This window comes from Clarias gariepinus, chromosome 2, assembly GCF_024256425.1.
Source record: "Clarias gariepinus isolate MV-2021 ecotype Netherlands chromosome 2, CGAR_prim_01v2, whole genome shotgun sequence".
NCBI lineage: Eukaryota > Metazoa > Chordata > Actinopteri > Siluriformes > Clariidae > Clarias > Clarias gariepinus.
Window position 1 is genome coordinate 36,665,704 of NC_071101.1, and position 17,861 is coordinate 36,683,564.

The 17,861-nt window shown below is 38.4% G+C and overlaps 1 protein-coding gene across 1 annotated transcript; it reads right to left on the minus strand.

Annotated features, from left to right (window-relative positions):
• Window positions 1–1,857: 1,857 nt before the first annotated feature.
• Window positions 1,858–10,865, minus strand: flvcr1 (FLVCR heme transporter 1). The gene is made up of 10 exons (XM_053491210.1): window positions 9,940–10,865; window positions 9,582–9,726; window positions 9,349–9,489; window positions 9,053–9,120; window positions 8,175–8,278; window positions 6,817–6,927; window positions 4,969–5,074; window positions 4,682–4,793; window positions 4,537–4,598; window positions 1,858–3,770 (listed from the first exon to the last, which is right to left on the minus strand). The coding sequence occupies exons 1-10, from the start codon at window positions 10,561–10,563 to the stop codon at window positions 3,696–3,698; spliced, it is 1,548 nt and encodes a 515-aa protein (XP_053347185.1). The 5' UTR covers window positions 10,564–10,865; the 3' UTR covers window positions 1,858–3,695.
• Window positions 10,866–17,861: the final 6,996 nt, after the last annotated feature.

Below are 17,861 nucleotides of genomic sequence, written 5' to 3' on the forward strand. Positions count from 1 at the left end.
GTGTCTCTACATTAAAGATATTTGTAAAAAATTTGCTTTCAAGGGGCCCCCCCGGCCTTGCTATAGGAACTTTAAAGGGGAATGGGTGCATGGGAGCCTACTTTCAGAAGGCCCTCTTAGGCCCTCCTATTATGGTCCTGGCTTCTGGCTACTGCTGGGAGGATGGTTGCTTTGGGGGGCCCTCTGATTATGAGGGCCCTACTAGGAGGCCCTAGGGTGGAGGGTGTAGTGTACCTTTAGAGGGCCATCTGACTACAAGGGCCCCTACCATGGGGCCCCTGGCTTCTGGGGGGAGGGGAGGGGGGCGTGTTAACAGCCTTACAGAAGGCCCTCTGACTAGTGAGCGGTAGCATGGTGGGATGGAGGCGGTTAACCTGCCTGGTGAGTGGCCGCCAGACCAGTGTAGCAGTGTAAGAGTTTGACCTGTGTAATCACTCCCAGGGCTGTAGTGGAGGCTAAACACAAGTAAACACGGTTTACCCACCTCTGAAATTTCAGAATTACAATTTACCCACTTCTCAATTGATCTAAATGAACATCATAGTATAGTTTATGCACAAAATGTGATCACAGAATTCGTAATTCAACACCTCTTATTTTACCACTACACCCCTGATCACTCCGTTCTGTACGGGGATATGGTACGCAGGTGGATTCTGTCATGGTTCAGCTGGACACGGTACACATGTAGTGTGATCACTAACCGTGCCCCAACATGGATCTCACTGTACGTTCACACCAGGAGAGACCAAAGCGAACAGGTCGCCAAGGTCGTTAAAGAAGCTTTGTTGTTGAATTTGCTTTATTCACTGAAGCATCTTCTTTGTGCCACAAGTTCAAACAACTGGTGGCACAAAGAAGATGCCACCTTTCACACTAAAAGGACTACCATGTCATTTTTGGGTATTGTTCGAAAATTTTGGGTTTTACTTTTTTTGTAGTTCTCTATTTGAAATTGGACTGTCATTTTTTCCGGGCCTTGGACTGAATAGAAATTTGGTAAGTTGGTACCTGATATAGGCTTGGTTTCATTGCAATCGCTCCACGGGAAGAGAAGATATGCTACTTTGAAATTTAAATGGAAAACAGCCATATATATTAAAAATCAATCTTGGAAAAATCATTAATTTATCTAAAAATTCAACAGATGCCACTGTTGAATTTTTTAAAACACACAACAGTCGCAGGCACATATTAAATAACCAACGTCCTACGCAGTGTGGACGTAAATGTAAAACATTCATGTTTGATCACTCGGGTCAAATGACATCGTGTGAATTATGACTGCAAAATTTATTCCTGTTATCCGATATCACTCTTGAGTCTGGTTCCTCTCAAGATTTCTTCCTATTACATCTCAGGCAGTTTTTCCTTGCCCCTGTAACACTCGGCTTGCTCATCGGGGACTATCTGATAATTATGATTTATTAATATTTCCTCTCACTTCTCAAACTCATTTTCATGTTTTAAAAATAATTATTCTGTTAAGCTGCTTTGTGACAATTACCATTGTTAAAAGTGCTATAGTAAATAAATAAAATGTAATTAAATTGAGCCATATCACATGACCTGAGAGTTTATTACAAAACCAAACATGATGAAATTTATTAGAATTTTTTTCTCCCAATCATTTTATTTTACTGCATTACCATGATTAATATAAACTAAAACTTGTGATAAATACTTATAAATTTTTGCAAAAACACCTGTATTTTTATTTTTAAAAGTCTGATGAAAATAAACGTATCAGCAAGTCAACAGATTATAAAAAGCTATAATTTTAAAACAAAGGACAAAAAGCAGATTAATGAACGTTTTTTTTATTTACAAAGTGTAAAACAAATAACCATGCTTGGACATGTCCCACTGAAAAAGCATTATGTTTAAAATAATAATTCCTATAAATTATTGAGACCCATTGGTGGTGTTTTTTTGAAAACACACACACCCTAAAGAACAAGTCTTTTATCAGATATACCATACGTTTATTTTATTTCCCAAAGTATGGTTGGTTAGAGGACCTCTTGGAGGCCAGGGATTGACACAGAATTAATTTATCAAATTTACCCAGAAGGAATTGCAATCTGAACAGCACACTGATGGGTATGGAAGCATTTGTCACAGTTTTATTAGCATTACAGCAAGCTAAACACACCAGACTGTAAGAATAATGCAGAAGACATCTGCATATATGTATATACATATGTGTGTTGATGGAGATTTGGAGCTGGGGAAAAATAGAATATTAAACACACGGTTTAGAAAAGTGTACCTGAAAACAACAAACAATATACAGTAGTTGTGCTGTTTGAAATTCATTCATCAAAATGAGCTTGAAAGTCATGTCAGTGACCTGTGCAAAGAAGGCACGGTGTTAAAAAGAGGAACTAAGTGTCATGGCATTAATGTCTATAAATCTATAAGTCTCAAACCTATTATACTAATTAACACACTCCAGCCTTCTGCTCTTCCCTTGATTACATTATTTAGACTTTAAGGCTCGATGTGCAAGAACAGGTGCTGTCGTGTTCCCCCAGCTACCACAACTACACCGGAATCATCCTAAACTGTAAATACAGCCCTTCATAGTGACCAAACATTAAGCTTAACACTTTTACACAGGAGACAGCCAGTCATGTGCTCTGGTTTAGAGAAAAGCGCTGTGTGCTGCACTGACTTGTGCTTTTTGTAATTCATCTGTCATCAAAGGCATTTCCACTGCTGATGAGACCAAACAAAACATGTTAAAAAAAGCAGGGAGATGATGGAAAGTTAGGTTAATTAAGTCTTCATTTATGTTCTTGATCTTGATTAAGGAACTAATTAATTCATGTTCATTTATATTTCTCTTATTTAATTTGTCCTGCAAGACTTGGAGGGGGGAGGGCATATTTTTGTCTCTTCCTTATTGGTAATAGTGAAGAAGAACCCTTACTATAACTACATGATCCAGTGGCAATAATGTTAATCACTCATTAATTAATGAATTATTAAAATCATTTTGTTTAGTTTTTTCAGATTGTGTATGCATACAGTATCAGACAACACTGGTGACTTAACCTGATCAAGGATTATTAGACTGCATTTCGAAAGAGAAAGAACATCGTTACCAGTTTCTTATTTAGACTAAAAAATGTTCCAGAAAGTTTCCACAGGTCTAAAATCATAGATAAAAATAAATAAATAAATAAATAAACGTTATTAGAATTTACAAATAAAAAATGGCATATTTTCCCCCCAGCAGCTTTTTTTTTCTTTTTCTATGTTTTCTACAAAACAGACATGGGAGGGGAAAAAAATAAACGTAGAGGAAATTTTTTTTTAGTTTTTTGGCAAGATCTTATGCCAACCTCATTCTTACTGGCTGTTTATATGTCGCTAGGACAAACAACAGCCATATTAAACTTTACATAACTTTAGTAAAGAATAAGGCATTTACTTGCTCCAGAATTGGTTTACAATCCACTCTTAGAGATGTTCAATCATATGAGCTTGCTAAAAAAAGATACTAATATTTTTTCCTCTACGTAGTCTAAACTTTCTTCTTCTGGTTTCAGTTCAAACACTGAAAAGAATGAATAGACTGATTACTACACAGACACAGGTACAATTTTAAACCATCCCCATTAGAGGTGTTACAGCACAGCAAAGTCAAGCAGAGACGCAGCAGAACACCTGGTTCAGTCTCAGTGGGTTTACAGCGTGGTCTCACGGGACAAATCCACCGTCACACCATTGGACACCTTCTCTACAGGACATTCTGTTGGAACCTTAAAAAGAGCAGAAAGGGTTTCTAATAAAATTGTAAAAGGAATTACACGAAGGAAATGTAAAAGAATGCAAAATAAATATTTAAAGCTCTAATGATCTGACATGCCAATCCGTATCTGCTCATTAAAACAGCAGAGGAAAGTCAACATCTCCACAGTTTAGCTCTCTAATGAAAGGTCTTTAAGCCTCACCCCCTTTTCCTCCACTGTCTCCATGCATGGAGCATGTATTAAATTAATCTGTTGCTCTTTCTCTCATAATAAACAAAGAGTTTATAAGGAAACATTCCACTCATTACACAAGTCAGATAAGAGGTACAGATACACAGTAAATTGCCTGGGCAAACAGGACCACTGCTGATAAGAGGATGGACAGCAACCACAACTCCTCAAGAAATCTGGATAGATGTGAGGGCTTATTGTAAAAAAACATAACTGAATAAAATGCGCTCCTCTCATATAAACCCAATATAGCATACTCATCTAAGCTAAAAGCTAAATCCCTCGGATTTAAGAAAACACACTGCTGCAGGTCCGTTATGGCCACTGCTACATCTGTATGTTTAATGTGACTGCACTTTGTATGCTTATCACTAATAATTCATAACAGAACACTGTATGAACATATGAAAGAAAAAAAAGAGAAAAGAAATAAGGAAGAAAGGAAGTAGAATGGGTAAATGAAGGAATGTAAGTAGTAAGAAGGGAAGGACGAAAGAAAGGAGAAAAAAGGAGAAACTTTAAGCCAGTATAAGCTGATACGTACCGCCTTACATTTGCTAGCACCCATGTTGACATTGTGTCTTTTTAGCTCTGATTTTATCAAGGCTGAAAGAAAAAAAATGACAAATTAAGTTCAACAATATCTAGTCACATATATATCAGTTGTCTCCAGTAAACTGAATAAAAACCTGTTAAAATGATGCCGAAGAATATCCAGGCACACAGGAAGATGTTTCCGGACAGCGGACCGTAGACTGTCGTCACCTTTCCTTGTATCAGTGTGAAAACGATTCCAAACAACTGTCACACACACACACGCACACAAACCATTAACCGGGAGAGCAGGAACAGGAGCCCAGCATGTTCCCTTCACTAGCGCTTTAACCAAATGAAGTCAAATTCCAGCTGAGTCACAGACACTACTGATCTATGTGTGTAGATCTGCTACAGCAAAGTCAGTAAGAGATAACTTTACCTGAGCGAAGGCATTCAGGAGACCGGATGAAGTGCCTTCTGACTCAGGGTAGGTGATCTCAACAGCAAACTCGAATCCGATGGGCAGGTATCCAGTCATGAAGAACCTTTCAAACACAATGAAAAATATCTGGCTTAACAAACCTCCACCAATTAAAATTAAATAAAAACTAGGCCTCCGAGTGGCGCAGTGGTAAAGTGCTCGGCTGGCGTGACGTGGTTCGGAGGAAATATGTGATAGTCTTCGGCCCTCCCGACTGAGTGGTAGTAATAGCCTTAATGTCGGAGCCCCCTAGTGATGGGAAGGAATTGGACATGACTAAATGGGAGAAAATCGGCAAAAAAAAATTTTAATGAATAAAATTAAATAAAAAAATTCCAAAGGTTTTTTGCAACAATCCAATCACAGTCATCAGACACATAGGTCAGAAGCACGAGCATTTCAATCGCATACAAAAAACAATAAAATTAGCATAAAGGCGGTCAATAAAGAGATTAGTTTAAAAATACAAATTCATCATAGAAGAAAACATAATTGTAAAAAATCTCTGACACTGGAGACTTTTCATACATGCTAAATAAACAGCATCTTAGCATTGTAAACAGTTCTGTTTATCTTTTGGTAATTGGGTTTAGCTGTTGCTATGGCAACAGTAACCTTTTAAAAAGGTGGCGAAAACATTCTGCAGTTGGTTAGATCTAGTAAAAGAGTACAACAGATGCAGTATTTGCTTTGAGAATGCTGATGGAGAAGTTTAGTGAAGGTAATAGGTAATAGTTGCTTTGTGTCTTTGTAGATTTAGAGAAAGCATATGACAGGGTGCCGAGTAAGGAGCTGTGGTATTGTATGAGGAAGTCTGGAGTGGCAGAGAAGTATGCTAGAGTGGTGCAGGACATGTATGAGAGCTGTAAGACAGTGCTGAGATGTGTTGTAGGTGTGACAGAAGATTTTAAGGTGTGGGTGGGTCTGCATCAAGGCTCGGCTCTGAGCCCCTCCCTATTTGCTATGTTGATGAACAAGATGACAGATGAGGTTGGACAGGAGTCTCCATGGACAATGATGTTTGCAGATGACATTGTGCTTTGTAGCGAGAGCATGGAACAGGTGTAAGAAAATCTAGAGAGGTGGAGGTACGCTCTGGAAAGCAGAGGAATGAAGGTTAGCCGTAGCAAGACGGAATATGTGTGTGTGAAGGAGAGGAACCTAAGTGAAACGGTAAGGCTACAAGGAGCTAAAGAAGGTGCAGGACTTTAAGTACTTAGGGTCAACGGTCCAGAGCAACGGTTAGTGTGGAAAGGAGGTGAAGAGGCGTGTACAGGCAGGTTGAAATGGGTGGAGAAAAGTGTCAGGTGTGTTGTGTGACAAAAGAGTATCAGCGAGAATGAAAGGAAATGTGTTCAAGACAGTGGTGGGACCAGCAATGCTCTATGGCTTAGAGACAGTTGCACTAAAGAAAAGACAGAAGGCAGAGTTGGAGGTAGCAGAGATGAAGATGTTGAAGTTCTCTTTGGGAGTGACAAGGATAGAGAGGATCAAGAATGAATTCATCAGAGGGACAACCCATGTTAGATGTTTTGGAGATTAAGTCAAAGAGGCCAGATTGAGATGGTTTGGACATGTTCAGAGGAGAGATTGTGAATATATTGGAAGAAGGATGCTGAGGCTGGACCTGTCAGGCAGGAGGTCTAAATGAAGACCAAAGAGGAGATTTATGGATGCAGTAAGATGGGGCATGATGTTAGTAGGGGTGAGAGAAGAGAATGCAGATGATTCACTGTGGTGACCCCTGAAAGGGAACAATCGAAAGACAAAGAAAAAAGTCAGATCTAGTGAAATGATGATACATACCCAAGTACTCCTGCTGTGAAGAAGACCACAAGGAGGTGGCCCTGGTTCAGTGTGAAGGTGAACACCAGCATGCCGAGGAAGGACAGGACGTACACGATCAGTGTGGTCAATCTGTGTGGGAGAAGAAACACCAGTCACTGATTTATCAACCATCATGCTGAAATAATAAACTGGTGGTGTACTGACATCTTCACGATGAGCAAACAATGTAAAAGGTGGTAAAGGTTTAGTCTGGCCACGCTGTGCTAACACTGCACTAACATTAGGTAAAAGTGCATGTGCAATCTAGGATGCTGATTACATTGATTGTGAGATAAGAACAGAAACTAAGCTACACGCAGTAACCCTGAGTTGTTTATACGCCCATAAACACACACACAGTCATCATGAAAATAAATATGATGGCTATTTCAGGTTTTTTTAGTGATTTCTGTGAACTAGTGTAATTGTACACACACTTCCTTTAATAGAAGAAAAATGAGAGTTTGGAGCACAAGGTTTAATTTATTTGAGTTTTTATGAAATTAACACAAAGTTAAATTTATACACATAGCACAAATAACATTGCGTTGAAACTTTGGCTGCCATCAACAAGCCTCTGGCAGAATTCTGAATATATATCTGACTGCTCTCTTCAGCAGAAATGGTAGTGTTTCTAGACACAGACCGCACTTTTAAGCATGGTGCACAAATCTTCAATAGGGTTAATGCTCCATTTCACCTTTACTCCGCCATACATGCCTCTGGTCAGAACTTTTCTTTCTAGGAGGAAAAAGAAGGCTAGACTCAGCTCCAAACTGTACTTGGGCTTGAAGGTGGGGAGTTTGGAACAGAAGCTTCTTTCTTTCAGTACATGGTGATGTAAACCTTGTTTGACTGGTGGCAGTGACAGCAGCGTCCAGTTCATGGCAGGCCTGTACCTTGATGGTTCCTGGGCTAAAATTGAACCTGTTTGCTTCCAAACCTTGGCAAAGTGGCTCCACCTCCTAGTATCTTTTTGTTTAACTCTACCATCCTCAGATCTCCACTTACATTGTCTTTTGGTCAATCCACTGAGTGCTGGCAAACAGACGCTCAGAAAATCATAACTAAATGAATCATTGTACTCCGGAACAACTCTTGGATTTATATATTTCTATTCAAAATTAAAGTGTAACCATTCCGCACCTGATCACAACTCTAAAAATTGTTAAGACTCCTTTCTAACATTTTGGCAAGTTCAGTTGTAATATGATGCTTAGTGAACCATTAAACAGTGATTATAGCTAGGGTATTTAAGCTAAAGAGGGCTAATCCTCTTCACCAGCTGTAAAGCCATGCAAGAAATCTGACCCTCCTTTATCCAAGAGTTTACCTACTTGTAGGTTTTGGTATGGTCCAGCCACAGGCCACATAGGATGGAGCCTACCATTCCAGCCACGACCAGGGTAAGGCCGATTCTGCCGGCATTCAGCTCCTCTCCCTGCAACACACACACATAACACCTATTTCACACTGTTTTCATTACAATAATAATAATAATAATAATAACAGTAAAATTACTAAAATCTAAGTAAAACATCTACAAATAAGAATTTTTTAAGGCCTAATTAAATAATCATTGGTCTATTTTGGAATAATCATTGGAATAATTCTTATTCCATAAATCTTAATTATTTCACATGAAACAAATTTCACAAAGTCACATTATTTCCTCTCTCCTTAACTCGAGATTCCTACACAATTAAAACGAAATACAAAAACTTAGGATATACATTTAAATAATACTGATAATTTTTTTTTTTTTTTTAAGTAAATCTGAGAAATTTGGCTCTCAACAAATGACATTAGACAAGATGGCATGGATGGGATTGGGGGTTGGAAAGGGGCGTCCCCGCTGTAGGAGGTCTACTGTCTTTATTTTTGTAGCCTTGATTATTTCATTATGTTCTTTTTATGTAGTTGATATAATCATCAAGACTTGGATAATGACTAATTAATGAATGTAATAAGTTTCCTATATTTCTACAACCTGGTTCCTCTGACTTAAAATGATTTTGCCTTTATGATAGGCTCTGAACTCTAAATCAGTTCATCTACTGGCTACAGTTACAATCCTGTTGCCATATTATTAAGAAGAGATGAAGAGATGCTTGGAGTCATACAAAGACTGGAAAACACAACTTCTCTATTATGTAGTCATATAGAAAAAGAAGAAGAAGAAGATGAAGAAGAAGAAGAAGAAGAAAATACTCACCTTATAATAATGGATGATCATCTGGTTAAGCAGAGTGGACACCGAATAGAACGATCCAGTCATGATGCCTGAAAAACATTCACTAATGATGTAAATAAGGGTAATAATAATACATTTTGGAAAAAGACAACATAGTCGAGCATTTAACATTATACTAAAGTGTTATAGTGTTATAAAGGACATTTTTATGATGTTATATTAAATGACACTAATGAACCCTGCTCTCAGAAAGGCATCATAAACATAAACTGTGTATTCTTTAGAACACTTGACACCAGCAAGTGAGTGAATCTCACCATAACTCAGCAGTAGCAGGATGAATGGCTTGCTCTTGAACAGATTAATGATAGACTGCTTATAGGAATAATCTTCCGCAGGGCCTGTGGGCAACATCGCCTGAGCCTGGCTCGGTGGTAAAGCAGGTCTGTCCTTAATGACTGAGAGAGAAAATATGAGAAACAGAATATTTTTTTGCCAAGCATATCAGATTCCTTAAAGATTACTGGACTGATAAGAATGAACCTCTTACCAAAGATTGTTAAAATAAACAGCAGGGTCGAGATTGCTGCCGTGCCATAGAACATCATGCTAATGTTGCGGCCCATCAGCTCTTTATCTTCTGGGGTGTTGGGGACGAGGACAGGTGGGATAAGGAACCCGATGGCAACACCTAGCTAAGGGAGAGATTTGAACTTTATCAATACTGCACCATTATGAGTTTTCCAGCACACATTATCTCTACACAATACTAACTAAAAAAAGCTTTAATCTATACTTGATTAATGTAAATTAAACATTATCCAACACAACCTTAATTGGAATCTACAAAACATAATAGATGTGTTTCACTACTGTGAGCAGGAGATATCACGTGACCGCGAGCTCACCTGGTTGCCCAGCACGGCTGTAGCGCAGGCAGTGGACACCTCTCTCGGGCCGAACCACACCGAAGCGATTCGGGACGGCAGGCCGAGTATGAACACCTGCGCCACGGAGCAGACCACCTGCGCCGTCATGGTGACCCAGAACAGGTCAGGTTGCGCGCTCGCGCACTTCAGCCACGCGCCTGCGCAATTGAGGCCGGCGCCGAGCAGCGCGGTAACGCGAAGCCCCTTTCGGTCCAGCAGCCAGGTGGCGGGGAAGATGAGCGGGATGTACGCCACCATGTAGACCACCGAGAGCCAGTCGATCATCGCGTTCTCCACGCTGTAGAACTCCGTGAAGACGTTAGTGATTATGCTGTACTGGATCCACTGGAAAGCGTTGACCAGAGAGTACAGGCTGAAGATGGCGAGTACTGCGAAGCGCCTGCTGTACACGCGGGTCTGCAGAGGCTTGTGTTCCTGCTCGTCCTGTCCGGGTAGCATGGCGAGGCTCTCAGCATGCGGGAGCTCTTTTTCTCTCTCCTCCTCCCTTACATCACACTCTACAACACCAGTGTACTGATCCGGGACAGGCGTGACACCTCCATGCCTCCTCACTGGCTCCTCAATCATCTCTCCGGCCACCATCTTTTCTCTATTTTACACTAGTCTAGTTTAAAGCGCTGCCTGCTACCGAGTACAAATTGAGCATTAACAAAGCCATGAGTGCTGTATACTTTCCCTGACTAAAACCGGAACCGGCGTTCACACCCCCGGTTCCTGTGCATGTGATGACTGGAGGATGCATGCTCCGCTTCCCCATCATCATCCTATCGTGCACCACGCCCACAAGGCCGCGGCTTATTGCCTTTCACTGGTCTCGCCAGTGCGTCGTCACTGAGGGGGCGGGCTCATACACACGTCTCTGTGTCATTTAGAAACTGCACTGGGAAAATGGCGGGCAAATGGCCGTTATCGTACGCTTTAACGTTTTTAGACTTCTTCTTTTTTTTTATATTATAATAATTTGTGTAATAAATACGTAATAAAATGTATTACAGCAACAACGTTAAAAATCTGGCTAGTATTAGCAGTCAAATCAAACTCTTTGTGGAAACAGTATAATGCATAATGTAGATGCAATACATTAAACATCTACAATAGCAGCAAGGCTGCATCTACATCTGCATGTCTTGAACTGTAGGAGGAAACCAAAGTACTCAGGGGAAACCCTCCAAGCACTAGGAAAACATGAAAACTCCATGTATACAGACCTAAGGCAGGAATCAAACCGTGGAGGGGCAAGGCCACAGTGTTAACCACTAAGACACCATGCTCCTGTTATGCATTAAAATGCCCACCTGCCACGGATTGCACACACACATAATCGCTATCAAATATAATATTAGAACATACATTCATAGGTTTATTATTATCAAATATGATATTACGATTATAATGACCTCTAGTCACGTGAAAGCCATCAACATGATTGATTTTTAAGATTGTTATACCAATTATTTTTTATCCTTGCTCTATGGCATTTTTTGCAAGTGCCTAAGATTTTTGCACAGAACGCCACTTTTTTTCTCTCCAAGTAAATAGAAATTATATCCTCATATCCGCGGTAAATTAACATTAATTTACTGCTACATGAAGGCATCAATAATAGGCAAAAGAAATGATAATAATTGGTCATGATCACTGCAATCATGATAACAGTCATAATAGTGCTGAACAGATACAGCTTAACAGCTATACAATTTAACAAAAACTGATCAACATTCCAGTGTGTTTACAGACTGCAGCAAAGTTATGCACATTAAAGAAGTGCGTGAGGTTGGTGGTTTGTTGTCATCTAAAGAGGGAAATACCTGTCAATTTTTTTTTTAAATAAAATATTTGCATTGAGTTTAATGATGTAGAATTTTTATGTTCATAAGAACATGTAGAGGCTAAACTACATGATTAAGAGAGAATCTAAGAGAAAAACAAACAAAAAGATTTACAATTATGCACACACATTCTCACATTCTCCTTGTTTCATGGTTCCTGCATAACTTTTGCATTTCACATAATACTGCATGCATTTTTTTGTATTCCCTTTTAGTCACGTTTGATAGCTCCTATTATAGTGACATGTTGTTTTGTGCATGATTAAACTCAATGCAAATATTGTAGTTTACTCTGTCCTGTGGGTTAATACTTTTACTGCCATAAGTGTCAGACTGGGGTAAGTCCTTATAATTCTGCTTATGTATAGGGCTCAGAGTCTGTGCTACTTCCCTAATGCCCTGGAGCTGCTGGAAAGCACATGAAGTAGGTTATGTTATCTCTCCTTCTCTTTCGCTCTCTTCTCTCTTCCTGTCTGCCAGTCAAGCTACATATTGAGCTGCCAGTGATATAGACCCTCCTTGGACCTGTCTGACTCGTCCTGGTGCTCTGCTTCTGTTTGGAGATCTCATCACATGGATGCCCCATGTGGTCTGTTTGGGATGCGTGTGGTGACTGGGGATGTTTCCACTGTACCACAAAGACGGTCCTGGCATCTGCTGATGCTGACAGCTGTTCTCTAAAGACTTGTGACTACAGTCACTCGATACTTCAGGACTGGAATTTCCTACAGTCTGCGTAGGAGCCTCCAATAACGAACTGGACTCCATGTTAACTTAAAGACATCAATTGGTATATTGAACTTCCAAGTGCCTAACACACAGAATGACTGCAGATCAATCCCTGCTAACCGTTTCACCCAGATGAGGAAGGGGTTCCCTGTTGAGTCTGGTTTTTCTTAAAGTTTCGTCCTATTGCAATCTCAGGGAGTTTATTCTTGTCACTAGCACCCTCAGGTTGCTCATCAGGGACTTTCTAATTATTTTGATTCATACACATTTACACTTCAAATTTAGTATACAAATTCAGTATAATACTGCTAAGTATTCAGTTATAGCATCATAATTATTTGTCTCAAATACTCATTGACATACAAAGGAAGTCCAAGTTGTGTATTTAAAAATAAAAATCTTCATGATTTGTTTAAATGTACTAGATTAATCACTCTAGACTTACATTTGTTAAAGAGCACATTACAATTTGTTTAGGGCCCAATATCATAAAAGTTAAAGACTTAAAAAGGACCTTGTAAGCGTATATGTTATCAGTGACTTTATTAGTGAGTTATCTTGACTTTTGGACTCGTTACTTGCACGACGACTTCTGGGTGAGGGTTTGAACATCTTGTTCAACATGAATAGGGCAAATCAAAATTAAGTGAAACACATTTTCTGAAGATGACTCTAAAAAAAACGTAAAAAAATATATTTTTAATGTAATTATAATTTAAAAAAATCAAATAATAGAGGGCAAAGTACAATTTTACTTACTATTAACTTTATAATACATCATTCCAGTGAGCCACAACATATAAGATAAAAAATACAGTATACCTTTATTCGTCTCACAGTGGTGTAATTTCATAAGACCTAAAAAAAATATAGGACATATAAGTCATCCAGTACGTAATTAAAGTAATGCCTTTATTCTAAACATAATGTCATGACTTTTCCTTTCTGCCTAACTAACTATAAGTGATGAACAGGGGGAACGTGACATGTTTTATTGGATGTGCCAACACTGCAACCTTTTGACCTCTCATTACATAATGCAATAAAACCTAGATACACTATTTAACCTTTTACACATCTAATTCTAATTAAACAATATTCTAAATCTTATTTGTACATCTTTGACAATTTGGTTTCCAAATACTTTTTAACTTGAGCAGTTTATAGATAATAAAAATTAGAAAATATAAAGCAACTGCAGCTGACAACTAGCATGGTCACTGTTGCCATTCAGTTTGCCCCAAGCAACACATCAGACTTGTTATCTCTGACAGCACACCTATTAAGTTTGACACAAGTCTAAAAGCCAGGCCGTTTTTTCTGTAACAAATTATTTTTTTAGTGATTAGGTTAGGCCTATTAAAGCCAGTAGTAGTATGGACAACTATAATAGATTATTTTTGAAATATGAAAAAACACACGAAAATAATATACATTCAAAAAGTTTTGTGTAGCTTCTACATATTTTACATATTTATGCTAAAATAATTTTTTTAGTTAATAGTAATAGTAATAAATTAGTATGAGTCGAAGTACTGAAGTTTATAATGTACTTTATTCTATTTATTAAGTTTAATTTACAGTAGTGTTCAAAATAATAGCAGTGTGTTGAAAAAAGTCAATTTACCAATTGTTAATGTCGTTTACTTTTGTTCAACTTGCAGATTTTATTTAAGTGAAAATTATGCTATAATTTAAACATGCTGATACATTATAATTTACTAAAAAAATCATTTTTATGAATGACGATCCTGGCTGAGGTGGTTTAGAATCTGCTGCAGTCGTTCCTGTGAACATTCGGTGAGAGTAACACCTGATCATTAAAAACAGAAAAATAACTTTTCTCCAACTTGCAGAAGAGATACATCTGCCTGTGGGAACTGTATACACAATCATTCACAAACACCAATTGCACATTTTAGGACCTCAGGAAGTAATTGCCACATCTGTTGTACAGTCCTGACGTCACTCCAAGCATGTTTAAGTCATTAAAGGTGTTCCTGGAGGCCAGCATTTCAAACATGAAGCATACAGCCATACTGAGAAATCTTTCTACCTAGCACTAATGAAGCACTGGAAAAAAATGCATTAGTGTAGCCTGGCATTAAATAGAGAAAGAATGGTAGCCTTTTTTATAACTGTATTTGTCATTCTGCACAAACAAAAGTCCTGCTTTGACTTTTTGATAGGGTAAAATTATAACCTATTGACAAATGTCATCAAAGATTTTTAACATTAATTATTTACATTTAGGTATTTGACAGACGTACAAAAAGTGCATTATGTTAAAAAAGTGGATTATGTCATGTTTTAGTTTTTGATTTAATTAAGAAGTTCTTAAACTAAATAAGTTTCACTCCTTAACTTTCCACTCCTCAGTTCTCTGCTCACCTGCGCTACTGCACCCGTTAATTTTGCAATTCAAATGAACTTGTTTTGTTAGAGCATTGCTAGGGACGCCGAATCTCAGGTTACTGTTGTCAAGGCAGCAAGAAACCCTGTGAGTTACTGGCCTGGTTCATGATTAAGTGTGTGATGGCGCTGATGGAGCAGCTACATGAACTGAACCTCCGCAGGGAAACATGGTGTTGTGTGGAAGTAAACAGCAGAATCTGGGACCGTCCTGAGAGGAGACATTTTGCCTGTCACCTCAGAAACACCTGCAACTACAGTGGCATGCTGAAGCTAAAACCAGAAGACAGAGGTTCCTGGATGACAAGCCAGACGAGTTATCGCGAGAAAAGGCATTTTGATGAGAGCTGTAAGCTGGCACATGAACACAAATTGTGTTAATTTAATTTAGACTTTATTTACACACAAAAACAGATCATTAAGGTACGTAAAGGATGACTGCTGTACCTAACAAAATATTATTCGTTTTTTCTTTCTTACAGATAATTCTCATTTCATCTGAACATGAGAACACCAGTCAAGCTCCTATGTCACAACACGTCAATAAATGTGTGTTCGACTCCAGTGCATATGGATTATGATGATTGTTTTCATTTAAATTATTTATTAATTAAAAAAAATGGATTATGGTTAAATACAATATGGTCAGCAAAATAATTAATAAATAAATAATTGCATGATTATTTTAAGCTCACAATATAGATAATAAAATATATTTTTACAAGAACAGTATATCACTATGCACATGTAATATATTTTAGTCAAGTATAAATGGCATTATTCATTTTAATACATTTATACATGAAAGAATAGAGACAGTATGAGCTGGTCACATAAATGTTTGTACCAGCGCATACTGTCACCATTCTTTCACATTTTCAGCTACATAAAAGCCTGAACACTGATTTAGGCTTTTGTTCTAACCAGACGCCATGGCATCTCCTTGTTGGGACTGAATACTTTGTGGCTATGGTGTCCTTAACAGTAGAGCAGGAATTTTATTTCTCTACAGCACACAGAATGTTTTATTAAAAGAGCCTGGTATGCAGCTGTCCAAAAGGGGACATTTCTTGGCTTGGCTTCAGGAATGAAGATCATGAAGAAGGTTATCCACCTGGTGAAGATCTCATCATAGTAACGCACAATGAGGAACTTATCCTTACTGTAACCAACAGTTGTTGTTTTTTCAAGACTACACTTTTGTCATATTTCCACATTTATCTACTAAAGAAGCATCAGATAGTCTGCTGAACATGCATTTGTTTAAATAATTGCATGTGGTGGTGTCAGAATAAATACTAACTCCATCCAAAACTGCAACATTTGGTATAACCTGGAGATATATTAGACTTTGAAAGTTATAAGAAGCAGTTTAGGGACCAAAGTCAAAACCTTGTTCTGTAAAAGAGAATTGAACCTTTATAATCTGCACAACCTGGCAAGTGCAAGCCACAGTGACATATCCATAGTGTGGTACAGTACATGCACTATATCAGCAAAAACATTTTATGGTACTGCCAAAAATACCATGGTACTGTATACTATTGTACAGGTACCACTAGACTATCATGGTAAATGTTCTTATAGGACATGTCTTTGACATTTATTTGAACAAGATGGAGGAGGCCTACAGCAATGTTGAAGGAGCTGTCTGTCAAAAATAATCTCACAAATATTCTTCACGTGTCTGGGCGATGAGGTAGGCAGGCCAAACTGATGTTTTCACCAAAAAAACATCTACATCACCCCAGAATGTGAAAGATGTATTATGTGGTTTGATGAGACCAAGGCCTGTGGGCAGTGTATGTGCGGTTTAAAAAAGACATGGTGTGTTATGTTTGGAGTGGGAGAACTCAGCCGGTTAGAGGGTCTGACCAGCACTTTTGGACAGGTAAATTATTAAATGAAAACTATTTAAAATTATTATTTTTTTCTGTATAATTTATTTATTTCTATGTCATATAATATGTACATGGTATCTGGTTTCCTCAAACTTGTCTAACACTATACGTCATACTCTAAACAGCCTGTGGGTGTAAATGAGCCTGTGTGGGTGTGTGAGGATGCCACACCTAGTGTTCAATCAATATGTGTTCAGAGTAAACACATATGAAACACGTGTCTGCTTTGGGTCAATTAACCCCACCATGCTGCCCTTGTTATTATTGTTATGAATTATAAGTGATGATGTTGGCACAAATTCTAGTAAACATGTTTTAACTTGCTTCAAAGCCACCAGTGTCAAGATCCTGCCTCAGTAACTACTGTCTCATTGCGCTCACACCCACCATTATGAAGTGTTCATCATGGGGCACATAAACCCTGCTCCCACTCCCACTAGACCCTCTGCAGTTTGTGTACCATCCCAATTGCTAAACCACCCTCCATCTGGTCCTCCTGGTCTGGTGGACCCAGTGCATTTTGTAGTTTTTAATTCAACCCAATCAATCAATTTAATGTTAAAATACTCAACAGATGTTTACTTCATCCTGATTACAAGCAATATACACAGGATATATGGTTAATATTTGCCCTTTACCTTTGTTAGATGACGTTTACAAATTAAAGTGCTACTTATTTTTTTCTTTTTTTAATAAAATCATTGATCAACAGATTTACAAATTAATTAGCATTACCCTTTCAGGTAATTTTACATACTGTAACACAAGCTGAACCATGTCAGTCTAGCCAACACAGCAACCCCTACTGAACACATTGCCTTTTTATACCAGCCTATACAACACGAGTTTTACTGTTTATGTGGTGCGTATGTACTTCTTGATGCATGTACATAGTCTTTCTCTGTTCACCTTGCATCCACACACTTCACAGCACTTTTTTTTGTTGCTGGTCGCAACCTAGAATAATAGGCCGAGCGTTGTAAAATGGGGGGAGGCGGTGCACCCACTT

Bases quoted from the DNA above. Each gene is read 5' to 3' on its own strand.
- flvcr1 (XM_053491210.1), bottom strand. From the start codon at position 10,563: ATGGTGGCCGGAGAGATGATTGAGGAGCCAGTGAGGAGGCATGGAGGT. The intron at 9,727-9,939 runs GTGAGCTCGCGG...TCTCTCCCTTAG, and splicing joins CAGCCGTGCTGGGCAACCAG to CTAGGTGTTGCCATCGGGTT. The intron at 9,121-9,348 runs GTGAGATTCACT...AATGTTTTTCAG, and splicing joins CCTGCTACTGCTGAGTTATG to GCATCATGACTGGATCGTTC.